Source organism: Aotus nancymaae, unplaced genomic scaffold, assembly GCF_030222135.1.
Source record: "Aotus nancymaae isolate 86718 unplaced genomic scaffold, 86718_ANA_hifiasm-v0.15.2.pri h1tg000020l, whole genome shotgun sequence".
Classification (NCBI taxonomy): Eukaryota; Metazoa; Chordata; class Mammalia; order Primates; family Aotidae; genus Aotus; species Aotus nancymaae.
In genome coordinates, this window is record NW_026988432.1 from 44,750,401 (window position 1) to 44,767,052 (window position 16,652).

The 16,652-nt window shown below is 42.7% G+C and overlaps 1 protein-coding gene across 5 annotated transcripts in view; it reads left to right on the forward strand.

The window, feature by feature from the left end:
* GAREM1 (GRB2 associated regulator of MAPK1 subtype 1) overlaps positions 1-16,652 on the forward strand; it is a 209,339-nt gene that overhangs the window by 182,705 nt on the left and 9,982 nt on the right. For all 5 annotated transcript variants that reach the window (XM_012447270.2, XM_012447271.2, XM_012447272.2 and 2 more), the window contains exon 4: positions 422-1,594. In XM_012447270.2, the coding sequence (XP_012302693.1) occupies positions 422-1,594 (1,173 nt within the window). The remainder of the gene's footprint in view (positions 1-421; positions 1,595-16,652) is intronic.

Genomic DNA, 16,652 nt, shown 5'->3' on the forward strand with positions numbered 1-16,652 from the left:
GGATTACAGGTGTGAGCCACCGTGCCTGGCTTGTATGTGTCTTTTTTTTTTTTTTTTTTTTTGAGACGGAGTTTCGCTCTTGATACCCAGGCTGGAGCGCAATGGCGCGATCTCGGCTCACTGCAATCTCCGCCTCCTGGGTTCAGGCAATTCTCCTGCCTCAGCCTCCTGAGTAGCTGGGATTACAGGCACGCGCCACCGTGCCCAGCTAATTTTTTGTATTAGTAGAGACGGGGTTTCACCATGTTGACCAGGATGGTCTCGATCTCTTGACCTCGTGATCCACCCGCCTCGGCCTCCCAAAGTGCTGGGATTACAGGCTTGAGCCACCGCGCCCGGCCTTGTATGTGTCTTAATAGGAAGTTCTTTGCATGAATAGATCAAAGGAAATGAACCTAAAATGTGACTTACTATATTTTAGGTTGCTTCAGGTGAATGCAATGAAGACACTGAAGTTTACAACATCACCCTGTGTACTGGGGATGAACTCACTCTAATGGGGCAGGCAGAAATCCTTTATGCAAAGACATTCAAGGAAAAGTCACGACTCAATACAATCTTCAAAAAGATTGGGAAGCTCAATTCCATCAGCAAGCTGGGAAAAGGCAAAATGCCGTGCCTCATTTGCATGAATCACCGGACCAATGAAAGCATTAGCCTTCCATTCCAGTGCAAGGGCAGATTTAGCACCCGGAGTCCCCTGGAACTTCAGATGCAAGAGGGCGAACACACCATCCGCAACATTGTGGAGAAGACCAGGCTTCCTGTGAATGTGACTGTGCCAAGCCCTCCGCCGAGAAACCCGTATGACCTCCACTTCATCCGTGAGGGGCACCGCTACAAGTTTGTGAACATCCAGACCAAGACGGTGGTGGTTTGCTGTGTGCTGCGGAACAACAAGATCCTCCCCATGCACTTTCCTTTGCACTTGACTGTCCCTAAGTTCAGCCTCCCAGAACACCTGGTGAAGGGAGAGGGATGGCCCGAAACCCTGGTCCATCACTGGCTAGGTATCTGCCAAGAACAGTTCGACATCGATGAGTATTCACGGGCTGTCCGTGATGTGAAAACCGACTGGAACGAAGACTGCAAGAGCCCCAAGAAGGGCCGGTGCTCTGGCCATAACCACGTGCCCAACTCCCTCAGCTATGCCCGCGATGAGCTCACCCAGTCCTTCCACCGACTCTCGGTCTGTGTGTATGGCAACAATCTCCATGGCAACAGCGAGGTGAACCTTCATGGTTGCAGGGACCTGGGAGGAGACTGGGCCCCCTTTCCTCATGACATCCTGCCCTATCAGGACTCTGGTGATAGTGGGAGCGACTACCTTTTTCCAGAAGCTAGTGAAGAATCAGCAGGCATCCCAGGAAAGTCAGAACTTCCCTACGAAGAGCTGTGGCTGGAGGAAGGCAAGCCCAGCCATCAGCCTCTCACTCGCTCCCTGAGCGAGAAGAGCAGATGTGATCAGTTTAGAGGTTCTGTCCGATCCAAATGTGCAACTTCTCCTCTTCCCATCCCTGGGACTCTGGGAGCAGCAATGAAGTCTTCAGATACTGCCCTACCTCCACCTCCAGTGCCTCCCAAATCTGAAGCCGTAAGTTATTTCTGTTTTTGAGTGTGGTGTCAGTTTTTCTGTCTCTCTGCTCAGTCGTCCACTAGTTTATTTTCTTAAAGGAAAACACCCCAACCTAAGATTATCAGAGTGAGCAAATTTGTTTAGTTTGGAGTAAGATATATGTGTTAGCTTGATTATTTTCGACCAGTTAGGAGTTAGAGTTTTACTCTATGTCTGATGAGAACCTCTTGGAGAGTTTTAAACTTGACTTTTGCTGCTGCCTGGAGAATGGATTATAGGGAGGAGACGGTGGAAGGTGGGAGGCAGAGAAGAGGTGACTGCAGTAACGTAGATGTGAGGTGGTGAGGCCCTAAACCATGGCAGCTCATAGTGGCTGGCAGAGAGAGATGGCTGCTTCAGACTGTGTTTCACAGGTAAACTCAACAATATTACTTGTGAATCGGATGTCGGCCATGAAGGAAAGAGAGAAATCAAAGAAAACTAGATTTTTAGCCTGAGCAGCAGAATGGATATTAGTGTCATTTACTAATACCCATTCTGGGAATATTAGTAAATGACACTAATATCCATTCATGGGGAAGACTGAAGGAGGAGTAAATTTATTTGGTGGTGAGAGGGGAAGCAGAGGAAAATCAAGAGGCATCAATCAGCCTCATTTATAACTCTGTTCTATATCCCTGAAGTTACATTGAGATCAAAGCATAGTGGATGTGCTAATGTACACACACACACACACACACACACACACACACACACACACCCCAGAACCAGGTGCCAGGATAGTTCTGTTTAACACCTTAAACATAACTCATTCAGAGCTTGATTTTAATGTAAAACTAAAATTTCGATATAGTTCTGTACAGAACAAGAGAAAGGGCCCTCGATTTTGACCATGTTCTTCGATTGACAGCCACTCTGAACCTTTGCCACTCATTTTTTATCACTGAAATTTCATTATCCCTGAGGGAGAAAGGGCTAGAGGTATTGAGTGTAATTCTATTCATTTATTTGACAATATGTATTACAGTGGCTTCCTTTTTTCTATCTCTAGAAGAATGCTTTTTTAAAAAATTACATGAATCCCAATATATAGAACAGTTCAAATGAAAACCTACCTGACCAAAGCACAGATTGTGGGGAAGGGGTCTTCCCCAGGTCCCTGTCCACTCTCTGCCCCTCTTTGGAACTAGGTCATGTCTTTGGAACCCCGGGGCTGTGCAGAACCTGGTTTTTAAAAATGATGGAATTACTGGGCTAGTTGCTAGAAACACAATCATCAAGAAAACCTGGACTCTAGGCCCTTGTACTTCTCAGTTTTACAGAGAAGGTAACAGACGAAAAGAAATGACTGCTATACAAGTTAAAAGGTAATAAACAATAGGAAACTGAGAGAGAGAGAATATGTGGCGAATTCAGAGGAGACAGAGAAACTTCTAGTTGGGGGATGAATGAGAGGAGCCTCCATGGAGATTATGACATTTTAAATGCATTTAGAAAATGTACATGAATTGGAAGAATAGCGAGATGAGAAAGAAGGACATTCCGGACAGAACAGCATGAGCAACAGCTGGAAGCTGGGACAGCTTTAACACCTAAGAGGGAAAACAAGGAGTTCTGCTGGGTAGTTGAATAGGGCTCGATAGGGTACAGGAAGGGCAGTGGTGGCTGAAAGGCTGGCACCAGGGCGTGGACAGCCCTGAGTGTCAGGCAGCAGTTTGTGCCAGCTCCACGCTTAGCTGTCCATAAAGAGCCTTCATTGCTGCAAAGCTTTCCTGAGAGAGGATCCACCTCTGGACCTTTGTTGCAGGGCATGAAAGTTCCCCAGCAGCTACAGGTCTGGACTTGCACCTGCTCCTTACAGGATCCTCTGGGGACCATCAGGCATAAGCCCAGAGATTCCTGTATGCCCTAAAGGTTGTAGACTATTTAGGGAACTTAATGGTGGAGTCGGGGTCCTTGGCCCTTGTGTTTATGTCAGCACTTCCCTAAGAATGTTCATCAAAAGCCAGGTAAAAAGTAAGGGGGCACCCCTCCAAGCAAGTACTCCTGAAACCTAGGGATGTCTTAACTCAGCTATGTATTTCATGTTACTTGAAGGTTGGGACTCTGATCTTCAATAGAGACATGACTGCATGAGCTTTTCCTATTGAACTTGGGTCCTACCTGGCACACAGTGTGGTCTTATGTTGGTTGACTGACTTATAGACTCATCCGAAATGGTCACACCCAGGGTCATTTATGTAACCAAGTCTAGAGGTAGGACACTAGCGTCACTTGTTTTTTCTGTGGCTAATGAAAGATGAGTAAGAACATAAATATTAAGAGGTCTAACTTTGACCTTGGCACTAAAACAAAAATGCTAAATTTGAAACTAAAAGCAAATCTCACAGAAGAAAAAAAAATTGGCCTCCATTCTAAGCTGTAATTTCTTATGACGTAGGAGAATCTTTTCAGAGTGTGTCCAGTGTTGGTAGAATGCTATACACATAAAGACTTTTATAAACACCTGAAACCATTTAATTTTTTTTTTTTTTAATTTGGGCATTTCAAATGAAGTCATATTTTTTATTGATTCTGTGACCATGAAATGAATTTTCCATTTTTAGGATGTGCGTGGGATCCAGAGAACATCATAGTTGTTAGATGTGGCTTCGGCTTGTAAATTTCAAAAGGGAACTTTAATGGGGCATAAATTCAAGTGCTCCCACTGAATTAAGTAAAAGTTCTTTGGAGAGTTCCAGTGGAATGAGTCCTGGGAGAGAGACGTGCCATGGGTCCAGCCAACTATCCTACCCAGTAATTAAAGATGTTGGCTTCACTTGAAAGTTCACTAGATATTAGCTGGGAAGGTGACAACTCTCACAAGGTCCTTAGGAATAGAAGATGCCAGGGCAATGGAAAGGAGTCAGAGAAAGGGTGTCTTTTCTAGAAAGGGAAGAAAAGTTGGCAATTGGTGGATGCACTGTTTAGCCCCATTGCACAACCCAACCAACTCACCTTCTAGAGAGACCATGGCTGCATTGCGGCACATGTCGGCCTCTTTGCTTTTTGTTCCTCACTTTCAGCTCCAGGGTCATTATTTGTGACATATCTTTCCCTGGCAGATTTTGGACAGTCTTTGTTTCTTTCTATGAATGTGAGACTAAATCCCCCTTCAACAATAAAGCATACTGCACTTCTTGCCTTGTGCCGCAGCTCTGGCATCCACCGGGCTCTGCTTGTCAGCCCTTTTCTGCTTGTATCTTAAACAGGGAAACCACACTGTGGGCCAAACAGAAAATCCTTGGGGGCAGAGTCATCTGTTTAACCCTGTTTGTATATTTTGTTAATATACCTTGTGTATTAACTTGGATTTGATACTCTAGCCCTCTTGTATCTTTGTTTTTGATGCTCTAGAATAGTATGCTCTAGTCCTCTTATATCTTTGTAAAGACTGTTTAATAATTTTTATGCTTTTTTTTTTTCTTCAAAACAGAGTCCTACTCTGTTGTCCGGCTGGAGTACAATGCGCAATCTTGGCTCACTGCAACCCTGCCTCCAGGGTTCAAGCAATTCTCGTGCCTCAGTCTTCCAAGAAGCTGGGATTACAGGTGTGTACCACCACACCCGGCTAACTTTTTGTATTTTTAGTAGAAGTAGGGTTTCACCATATTGGCCAGGCTGGTCTTGAACTCCTGAGCTCACATGATCCACCTACCTCTGCCTCCCAAAGTGCTGGGATTACAGGCGTGAGCCACTGCACCCAGCCATGTTTAATAAATTTTTAAATAAAACAGTGACACTAACCTCTTTGGAATATGAGAAGCCATTCTCTTCCTAACGAGAATGTCCCAGGAAAAAGTAAACAGTTCCTAGTTCAAGAAATAGATAAGATACAACCCCTAGAACTGTTGCAGCTGAGCCCAACTGAGGGAGCATACCCAGTCTGGCATTTTCCCTGTTTAGAATTTTGCAAAGTGTCCCCAGATCCGAATGACCTGACGGTCCCTTTTAAGTTAGTCATCCTTATTGATCCATATGTTTATTCTAAACATATCCTCTATTTCATAACATTGTAGGCCTCTATTCATCATTTAGATTTTCTGATATGTAAAATGTTTACCCAGATGTACTCTACAAAAGGCAACTTTCAAGAGCAATCTTCTTTTCCCCTTCTTTAGAAAATGCCATTTTGGAAAGCAATGCTGGGAAGACTTTATATTGCACAAGATTCTATAAATAGAGCATTTGACTTCCAGTGTGTTCTCGTCTATGCAATAAGTTACAAATGGTTATCAAAACTGAAGGATCAGCCTGGCACGGTGGCTCACACCTGTAATCCCAGCACTTTGGGAAGTCGAGGCGAGCAGATCACCTGAGTTCAGGAGTTCGAGACCAGCCTGGCCAACATGGTGAAGCCCTGTCTCTACTAAAAAAAAAAAAAAAAATTAGCCAGGTGTGGTGGTGCATGCCTGTAATCCCAGCTACTTGGGAAGCTGAGGCAAGAGAATTGATTGAACCTGGGAGGCAGAGATTTCAGTGAGCTGAGATCGCACTACTACACTCCAGCCTGGGTGACAGAGCAAGACTCTGTCTCAGAAAAACAAACAAAAAACCCTGCAGGTTCACAACTCTTCTAAAACCATTTGTGTGGCAAGTGGGGACCCCAGGCCCCAGTAATCAATGTTCTCCCTCTGTCTTTAGTAGCAGAAAAAGCACATTCCCTCTTAGATAGTGGTTGATATTACAGCAATTCCTGGTAAAAGGAAAATCATAAAAGGAGCTCTTTCGTGAACCACTGGTTTCAACCAAGTTTTACTATAGTATTGATGAATTTGTGAACCTTTGTCATAGACAGGGGTGCCCCACAGCTTATGAGAAACAGGGTTTAGGGACTGAGTTTCTAGATTGGTTGGTGCATGTATTCATTCTGAGAAGGCGGGAGTTAATCATAAAGTTTATTTAATGAAGCATACTGTTTTGTTGATGTTTGAGAAAAATGGGACTTAATGAGTAAATTTAATGACAGATTGATGGACCCAGCCTAGTAGGTGCTTGAAAAAAACTGATTGAACTATAGAGAAGTCAGTTGGAGCGTCTGAATCTGCCTCAGACAGGCAGAACACTCACTATGTGATAGGTAATTAGAGGCGTGCAGCATCGCATCTGAGAGCTGCACATCGATTTCAATCCTCATGCTACCACTTTGTAGCTTCATACCTTGCACAGAATATTTAACCTCCCTGAGTCAGTTCCTGTGGGGATAAAAATATCTTCACTGCATTTTTGTACTGTACAAAGAACTTGGCACTTCTCCCTGGCACTTGGTAAATATTCAAAATAAATAGTAGCAGTAATTTAATATAGGATGGATTCCAATTTAGGGTCAGGTAGACAGTCACTATATAGAGGTTTTTTCCCCACTGCCTTTCCTTGACTAAGGGATGGAGAGAGGAAGTCACACTTTCCAGGTACATAAGGGCCCTCCAAAGAGTCAGGAGGTGGGTGGGAATTGACATATCCACCCCCACAGCAGATGGGCAGAGCCGGCTACCTTAGGGGTCAGTCAGCCTCCCATTCCAGAAGTGGGTGTGCTACTTCATTCTGCTAGGTTTCTAAGATATTACAAAAACACTGGTTTTAAAAATAGCAAAACATTCTTTTAATCTGACTTTTAAAATGTCTACTTGGTAAGGTAGGTGTTGTTTTAGTTACCTAACTGTGGAATCACAAACTTTGTAATCATCCTAAACCCAAAAAAAGAGCTCCAGAAATGCTTGGCATCCTGTAGGTCTCAATAGCATAATCTTTTAGTGGCAGAGTCGGCGGTTTTGAAATACTGGAATGCCTGGGAAAAAGCCACATGAGGCTCTAAGGCTGTGAACAAGTATCAGGAAACGGGTATTCCCGGGCAAACCCACACAGAAGTATCTAAGGTGAGAAGTGGCCTTGGATAACTGACTCCATTCCTCGGGCTTGGCTGGGCCAGCTCCTGGTGCTGCCAGATTTCATTACCTTGGATATGCCCAGCCTACAGAATTAGGGGCCTCACATGACTACCCAAGTTAAGAAAGTGCCATGAAATACGTTTGTTGATGATAAGTTGTGAGAAGTGGCTGAGAATTGATTCTACTCTGCATTTTTATTTTGTCTTTGGGCTTTTTCTCTCTGTAAAATATAAATATTAGAAAAGGTATTGACAGATTTCCTCAAATCTGATGTATTAATATTTAAGCTTAGTGAGTATTTACTTTTCTTTTTTTTTTTTTTTTTTTTTTTTGAGGCGGAGTTTCACTCTTGTTACCCAGGCTGGAGTGCAATGGCGCGATCTCGGCTCACCGCAACCTCCGCCTCCTGGGTTCAGGCAATTCTCCTGCCTCAGCCTCCTGAGTAGCTGGGATTACAGGCACGCGCCACCATGCCCAGCTAATTTTTTGTATTTTTAGTAGAGACGGGGTTTCACCATGTTGACCGGGATGGTCTCGATCTCTTGACCTCGTGATCCACCCGCCTCGGCCTCCCAAAGTGCTGGGATTACAGGCTTGAGCCACCACGCCCGGCCCAGTATTTACTTTTCAAAATAACTGCTCTACAAAAAGATACACTCAGGAGTCCACTAGTTAATGAGGTTTCCTAGGGCTATTGACATTTAATTAATTTTAATTACAAGTTTTGAAGAGTACTTTGTAAGAAAGCCATATCTAAGTTCCCATTTGTTAATTGAAATAAGGGCTAAATTATTATTGTGTTTTGGTAACTTTGAAACTAATTGCCTTCTGTTTCATGTAGGTTCTTTTTAAATGAAAGCTTCTAGGCCACGCTGCTGTGTCCATTGAAAATCTTAATGATTAGAATGATAATAAAGATAATTATAATCTTCCATTGCAGCAGTCCCCAACCTTTTTGGCACCAGGGACCAGTTTCATGGAAGACAATTTTTCCACAAACGACGGGTTGGGGGAGAGGGTGGTTTTGGGGTGATTCAAGTACATTACATTTATTGTACACTTTATTTCTATTATTATTACATTGTAATATATAATAAAATAATTATACAACTCACCATAGTGTAGAATCAATGAGAGCCCTGAGCTTGTTTTCCTGCAACTAGAAGGTCCCATCTGGGGATGATGGGAGACAGTGACAGATCATCAGGCATTAGATTCTCATAAGGAACACGCAACCTAGATTCTCATAAGGAGTGTGCAAAGATCTCTCACATTTGCAGTTCACAGTAAGGTTCGTGCTCCTCTAAGAATCTAATGCCTCCACTGGTATGACAGGAGGCAGAGCTCAGGCAGTAATACGAGTAATGGGGAGCAGCTATAGATACAGACGAAGCTTCATTGGCTCCCTTGCCAACTGCTCACCTCCTGCTCTGCAGCCTGGTTCCTGTCAGGCCACAGCCTGGTACCGGTCCATATCCCAAAAGCTGGGGATCCCTGTTCTATTGGATAAGTCCTGTTTAAAACCTGTACAATTAGGTATGTACCATTTATATAAAATTACAATAATAGGAAGGTTATACACTACTTAAGTATATCTGTCACATGTTATACTCCTTGCTCAGGAAAAATCTTTATTCTGCTCCTCAATGGTATATATTTTCTGAGTCCATGAAAGCACCCTAGATTTTAAACAAGTACATCTTTTCAGAACCACTTGCCCCTCCTGCCACTGAGTGAGTGGCTGCCACTCCCTCCTCTGGGCCTCCCTTGCCTGAGGCTGGAATATTGGAGACCATTTCTGAGAAAGGTCTGTGTTAAGTCCTTATCATCAATGTATAAAAATGGTAAAAATAAGCTCATGCATCTGAGAATCAGGATTTTGACTGTAAATCACATTTGCCCTTGTGTAATTAATCAAATAGAGGTTCATTTATTGTACTTTGTGATTATAAAACTTTAATTTCTGTTTGGCTGAAAATATCCACTGATGGTTATGCGACAGGGTTATGAACTCTTTGTATAAAAGCCTCTTTATAAATAAGATTTCTTACAGCTGTAATGATTTTGTTATCTGGGAGTGTGGGAAGAAATGTAAAATACAGGGCAGAGGGCAGTCAGTGAAGGCAAAGTTACAAAGTTCAAGGAAGCATGGTTACAAAATTCCTTTCTTTGGATTGCTGACGTTGTCCTGCATTTGGCATTTTAGGGAAGAAAATGTACAAGAAAGGTGAATCTCATTTTAAATCAAGCTCACCTACAGTGTATGTATTTTCTTAAGCATTGTCAATATGGAAACAAAATGATTCTTACTCCACCTAAGTATGCCACAATCTCTTTATTGATTGTCCACAATTCTGAGCAATGTGATCTTTGAGACAGGAGGTATATTCCATCCCCCATTCCCCTGACAGGCATGTGACAGTTGATTCTAGAAGGTTAACTAAGGAAATACATGGGCCCATCAGCAGATGTCCCTAGATCCATTGTCTTGTCTGTAAGAGTCGAGCAGCCACCACTGCTCTGAAATTGATTTTTTTCCCAAAAGGCTATCTGAAGACTGTAAGTAAAGACTGTGCTGGTTAACTGTCCTGTTTAGCTTTCTTAAGCTCTGTGGTCCTGTTAGTGACTGCATGTGAAAGTTGTGTTTCCTCCACAGAACAGAGGAGTTGGGTGTTGTGAGAAACAAAAGGCTTTCCAAGAAATGCTGTTGTACCAAAAAGCCCCCAGTCTTACACAACGCTATTTCATAAACCCCTAGGAAGTGTCGGAAAAAGAGGTGTAACTGGAGAAAGAAATTATTTCATAGATAATATGTAGAAAATACCCCAATTGTATGTATGTTTCAATTTTTGTCCTCCAAAGATCTACACATAACTCTTGTTTTCCACTCATGCAGTGATGAGCTTCCTACTGTTCACAAATTCTCATGCATTATTTTCAACATGTGGCAATTTAGAGGAGACTTTGTTTTCCACTTTTCAAATTACTGATCTTTTACCTTTGCACAACTCCCTCCCAACTAAGCAAGAGTTAGAACTGTAGGAAGGGGAGAAGGGGGAAAAAGGTTAAATGTCTATTCCAGGACTCAGGAAATGAAGTTAAGCTCCCTGGGCAGTATTCTGAAAGTAAAGAAAATAGTTCTATTTTATGATGTGTTTGATTTGGACCATAGGTTGGAGTTGCACTTGACTTTGTTGACCACTTTCAGTTAGAAACGTGAAGCTTTCCAAAGCATTTGTTCTGTTAGGTGTGTTTCATCTTTGCTTTCACTGTTAGATGATATGCTACCATTAATTTTTCTAGCTTCGTGTGGCCAGTGATGGCATGACAGAGGCAGAGAGCAATGGAAAAATGGTCTCCCCTTTATCTTCTTAAATGAAGGGAGAGCACAGGGTCCCAGGCATCAATGTGCACTTGACCTCCAGCTTACATGCATGCATATACATACCCAGGCACATTTTTCAAGTTTTTAAAAATTTTTTAAAAAAGGCATGCCTCCTTCAAACCAGTATCCTTTTCTAACAACTGCCTCACTCCTTCCTTTCCAGACAATTCCTGAGAAGGGTGGTCTGCCCTCACCAACACCACTCTTACCTCCCGTCTAGCCTTGACTCACTGGAGTCTGGCTCTGCCCCCTCACTTGACTCACGCCTCATTTGCTAAGATCACCAGTGACCTGCTGACTGTCACATAAGGGGAACCTCTTCCAGCCTCTTTCCTGACTTCCTGACATCTCTCCATCTTCGCACTGTTGTTCCCCTGCAGCCCTCCCTCCCTTGGCTTCCTTGATGCCATTCAGGCCTAATTCTGCTCTGACAGCATTAAAGTGCACTTCCCTGTTTTTCCCCTCCTCTGTTTCCTCTTCTGCCCATCCCTTCGGAGTTCAACCTTCTTCGCTTCTCCTCTGGGATCTCAGTGCCACCATAACTTCAGAGTCTATCTGTCATTAGAACCCTGAGCTCAAAGATAGTATTTTCAAAACTGACCTCCTCTATTTCTCCCAAGCCCTGCTCTAAATTACCAACGAATGGCACCAGTATTTCGTTTCCTCCTCTGAGCCCGTAGACCAGATCATCATTCTGGTTCTTCCTTCATGCCATGTTCTTTCATGTTCTACCTTTTTTACACTCATAATCCCCCCTAAGACTTTCTCAGTAAAATTAGCTGTGAATTTGTTCTTCTCCTGCCACCTTGAGTAAATTCATGGTGCTCCCATGAACCTTGCACATACTTCTGTTATTACACTTACCAGATTGTATCTTAATTACGTGTTTGTTTCGCTCCCTCATAAGTAATTCCATGAGTTACTCATTGTTGTATACTCAACACTAACTCAATGAGCACACGATAGGCATTCAACATGTTTGAACAAATAGCAAAGTGGAATTAATAGAGGCTGTAGGAAAAGAGAAAGTGATAGCCATGTTCTTCAGACTTTTAGGGATGATGGAAGTAGATGCCTGTGATCCCGGCTGTCAACCCCCAGGACAGACACCTTTTACAGCTTGCTTTAAGCCCCCACTACTAGATTATTTCAGTCACCTGAATATGCCTCTCTAGGAATATGCCCCATAGACTAAAGAGGGTGAAGTTGGAGAAAGAACAGAACTCACCATTTCTACCTTTTAATAAATGAGCTTTCTGTTTAGCTCTGCGTTAGTGATCTACAATGTGAATATCGAGGAGACTTGTATCAACACCAGGGTAGTGATGTCTCATATTTGGTGAGAAGTGAAACATTGACTATTTTAGAAAAGAGACAGACTTACCCTGAAGGCGCAAGAGGAGAGAAGTATGCTAGCAGTGGAACTGCTGGGAAGAAAAGCTTTAGGCCAGGGAATTGCTCAGGAAGCGAGGCTTTGGGTACGAATGGGAGCTGACCCTCTATGCTGCCACCTGAATCCACACTGTGCTTATTGACCCTGTCATCAACAGAACTTTGGTTCCAGGAGCTTCTCTGTGAATACTCACGGTACTCATAACCAAAACTTAACTACACATAGGCAGAGGTCACCGTCATTAGTAACACTCAGCTCAAAACAGAATGCCAGCTCTTCACTGAGCACAAGGGTTGGAGGTGCATTCCTGTTAACACAGGGGCCCGTCTCTCCTTGTGTTGCCAGTAGAAGTCATCCAGTCATAAACATTGCATTGGAAATAAATGGGAAGGCTTTAGTTCATTAGGCACAATATAGTCCTTTAGATCTTTATTTTAGAAGAGTAATTACTCCGGGGTGTGCTAGATTAAAGCCACAGCATTTCCTAGTTCAGGAATACTGTCATTGTCATTTTCACCATGACACTGTGTTGGTGGTAGAGTTGGTGGTAGTCATGTGTGCCAGGTCTGCTGGTGCCTTTTTTCCCCTAGACTGATTCAGTGACACCAATAAAAACATAACATCCAGCCCAAATGACTTGTCAATAATAATTTCCACACAAACATATAAAAGGTATTCCATGGTATATGTTTTTTTTTTTTTGAAAGAAAGAAAGAAAAAGAATAAAGAAGAGGAGGAAAAAGGAAGAGAAAGAGAGAGAGAGAGAATGGGAGTATTGCTTTCTTGCCCAGGCTAGAATGCAGTTTAGTAATGGGTATTGAAAACCTCTTTTATACCAATAATTATACTTGATGTAAACAGGAAGGAATAAGGGAAGAAAATAACAAATGAGCAGCCAACCAATATTTCATTTAAACCTATGAAGTGCTATGCAATTACTGAGGAGTGATTTACTTCCAATTATGTAGTCACTCATGGAATAGGTGTGAGGTGGTAATGTATGTTTTATGTATTTGAAGTGGAGAGTTCTATAAATGTTTATTAAGTTTACTTGTTCCGGGTCTGAGTTCAAGTCCTGGATGTCCTTGTTAATTTTCTGTCTCGTTGATCTATAAAATCGTTAGCTCTTCTTGTTACATTGATCCTTTTGCCATTATGTAATGTCCTTCTTTGCCTCTTTTGCTCTTTGTTACTTTAAAGTCTACTTTATCAGAGGCGAGAATTGCATCTCCTGCTTTTTATTTGTTTATTTTTACTCTCTGATTGGTTGATAAATCTTCCTCCTTCTCTTTGTTTTGAGTCTTTGTGTATCGTTGCATGTGAGATGGGTCTGGATGCAGCATAGCAATGGGTTTTGGCTTTTTATCCAATTAGAATATATATAACTTTAATACTGGCATTTGATGCTAGCTGGCTGTTTTGCCCATTAGTTAGTGTAAATTTTTCATTGTGTTAATGCTTTTTGCTTATTGATATATTTTTGGAAAGGCTGATATTGGTTGTTCCTTTATATGTATAGTGCTTCTTTCAGAAGCTCTTGTAAAGCAGGCCTAGTGGTGGTGAACTCTCTAAGTACTTGTTTGTTCGCAAAGGATTTAATTTTTCCTTCGATTATAAAGCTTAGTTTGGCTGGATAGGAAACTCTGGGTTGAAAGTTCTTTTCTTTAAGGATGTTAAATATTGGTCCCCACTCTTTTCTGGCTTGTAGGGTTTCTGCTGAGAGATCTGCTGTAAGTCTGATAGGTTTCCCTTTATGGGTAACCTGACCTTTCTCTCTGGCTGCCCTTAGTATTTTCTCCTTCATTTCAACCCTAATAAATCTGGCAATTATGTGCCTTGGGGTTGGTCTTCTTGAAGAATATCTTTGTGGTGTTCTCTGTATTACCTGGAGTTGAATATTACCCTGCCTTGCCAGGTTGGGAAAATTTTCCTGAATGATATCCTGAAGAGTATTTTCCAACTTGGATTCATTCTCTTCATCACATTCAGGTACACCTATCAAACGTAAATTAGGTCTTTTCACATAGTCCCATATTTCCTGGAGACTTTGCTCATTCCTTTTCATCCTTTTTTCTCCAATCTTGTCTTCTTGTTTCATTTCACTGAGCTGGTTCTCGACTTCTAATGTCCTTTCTTCTACTTGATCAATTCGACTGTTTAAACTTATGCACGCTTCGCGAAGTTCTCGTGTTGTGTTTTTCGGCTCCATCAATTCACTTATATTCCTCTCTAAATTGTCCATTCTTGTTAACATTTCGTCAAACCTTTTTTCAAGGTTCTTAGTTTCTTTGCATTGGGTTAGAACAAGTTCTTTTAATTCACAGAAGTTTCTTATCACTCACGTTTTGAAGCCTGCTTCTGTTATTGGAACACACTCGTAATCTATTAAGCCTTGTTCCGTTACTGATGAGGAATTGCGATCCCCTGTAGAGGGAGAGGCATTCTGATTTTGAGTATTCTCTGCCTTTTTACACTGATTTCTTCCCTTCATTATATATTTATCCGTCTGTTGTCTTTGTAATTACCGACTTTCTAACTAGGTCTCTGAGCAGACGTCCAGCTTGTTGATTCCCAGCGCCGAAATCTGAGCAGTCCACTGCGCCGGCCAAAATAGCGGTGTTAAGATTGATGGTGCTTTTCTGCCCGGGAATCTCTGGACTCTGCACCAAAAACTAGCATGCTAAGGCACCAGCAAAACCGCTGCGCCGGCCACAAGAGTCGCCCTGGCGACACGTGGGGCTCCTCTGCTGGGAATCTCCTGGTCCATGAGCAACTAATATTCGTCTGAAAGTGTGGCATCCTCTCGTTCTCTGCGCTTTCACTGGGAGCTAGGAGCCCAAGCTGCTAGTGATCAGCCATCTTGGATCTCTCTCCACTGGTATATGTTTTTTTTTTCTTTGAAGTGTCTTTTTTTGTATTTTCTTGTGATATTCCTTAACATCTACCAGGCATTCTGTGTGACATGCTCATTCCAGGAGCAACAAATCCCCAAACTCTGCTATCCCCAGGTTGGAAATAACAAGGATGGCAGTCCCTACATTTTAGCTCTCAGGCTCATTATAGATGGAGAGTAAGTAAATATGAACAGTGTGTAGCACACAGTGTGTAACGTTTGAGGCTGGCCCACAGGAACTGGCATTTGAGTGTGGTGGGCAGTAAAAACCAAACCAGAGAAAGGGGCAAGAAAGTACAGGCTGTGCTGAGGGGACATGAGTCCACCACTTTGCATGGTCCTATGTGCCCTATAGACCAGGAGCAGTGTAAAAATTGCTAGAAAGACAGGTGGGAGCCTGGCTGCACAGAGCCTTGGGTGGCAGGCAGGGGAGGTCAGCCTTCATCCAGGAATCAGAGGGAGCTGCCGGAGACAGCCAGTAACATGATGAGAGCCACATGCTGAGGCTTCTAGAAGGAATGTGCTGAAAATGTTCCACTTAAAAGCTAAATTGAATATGAAGGAAAACTGGAAATAGGGTGATTGACCATCCAGTCATATAAATTGCCTTTTATTGACAGATAAAATTCATCTAAAGCACAACTACCTTCCTCCTGAATATAAATATCCCACATGAATCAAATCAAGAAGCAAAGAGTAATAGAATTGTTACTGTTCTGAGAGATAGGAAGTAAGATGGTACAATAAAACCTCACTCTTTGTCATTTCTGAATCCTAAAATGCATACATCCCACCACAGCATGTAATTCTTACCTTAAGATGCAGAGAAATAGGCCATCATCAGAGCGGCCACCCATGCAGCAGCAAGTTGTGAGTCATAATGCCACTTGGAGATGTGTCTGTGGAGTCCTCAGCTGTGCCCACCTACTGCAGGCCACCCCTCACTTGCCTGGCATAGCGCAAGCCACTCACTCTGTGCCTCAACAAAATGACACCCAAAATTCTTTTCATGGAGTCCCTTTAAAGTCATCCTTTAAAACAACAACAACAACAAAACACCTTTCTCTAAAGTGAGTTTCAAGTAAGCCTAATTCTTTTGCTTTGACCTCACATAACAACACCCAGACTGCCCTCCCATCACAACAGAAAAAAATCCCTGGCCTCATATTCTTGTTTCACTGACATCCCATCTCCTAAGAGTAAGAATCAGGTGTGTCTGTGTCTGTCTGTCTGTCTGTCTGTCTGTCTGTCTCTCTGTCTCTCTGTCTCTCTCTCTCTCTCTCACACACACACACACACACACACATACACACATATTAGTTTTTTAACTCCTTTTAAGAGTCATGTGGCCATCTAAAAGCTTTCTGTGTTTCAAATTCTGTCTGGAGCGTCAACTGTAAACACTCCCAGTTGGCCCTGGCTGCCTCCTCACCAGACTGTGTAGCTTAGAAATGCTTCTCTTCACTACTGCCCTCTCC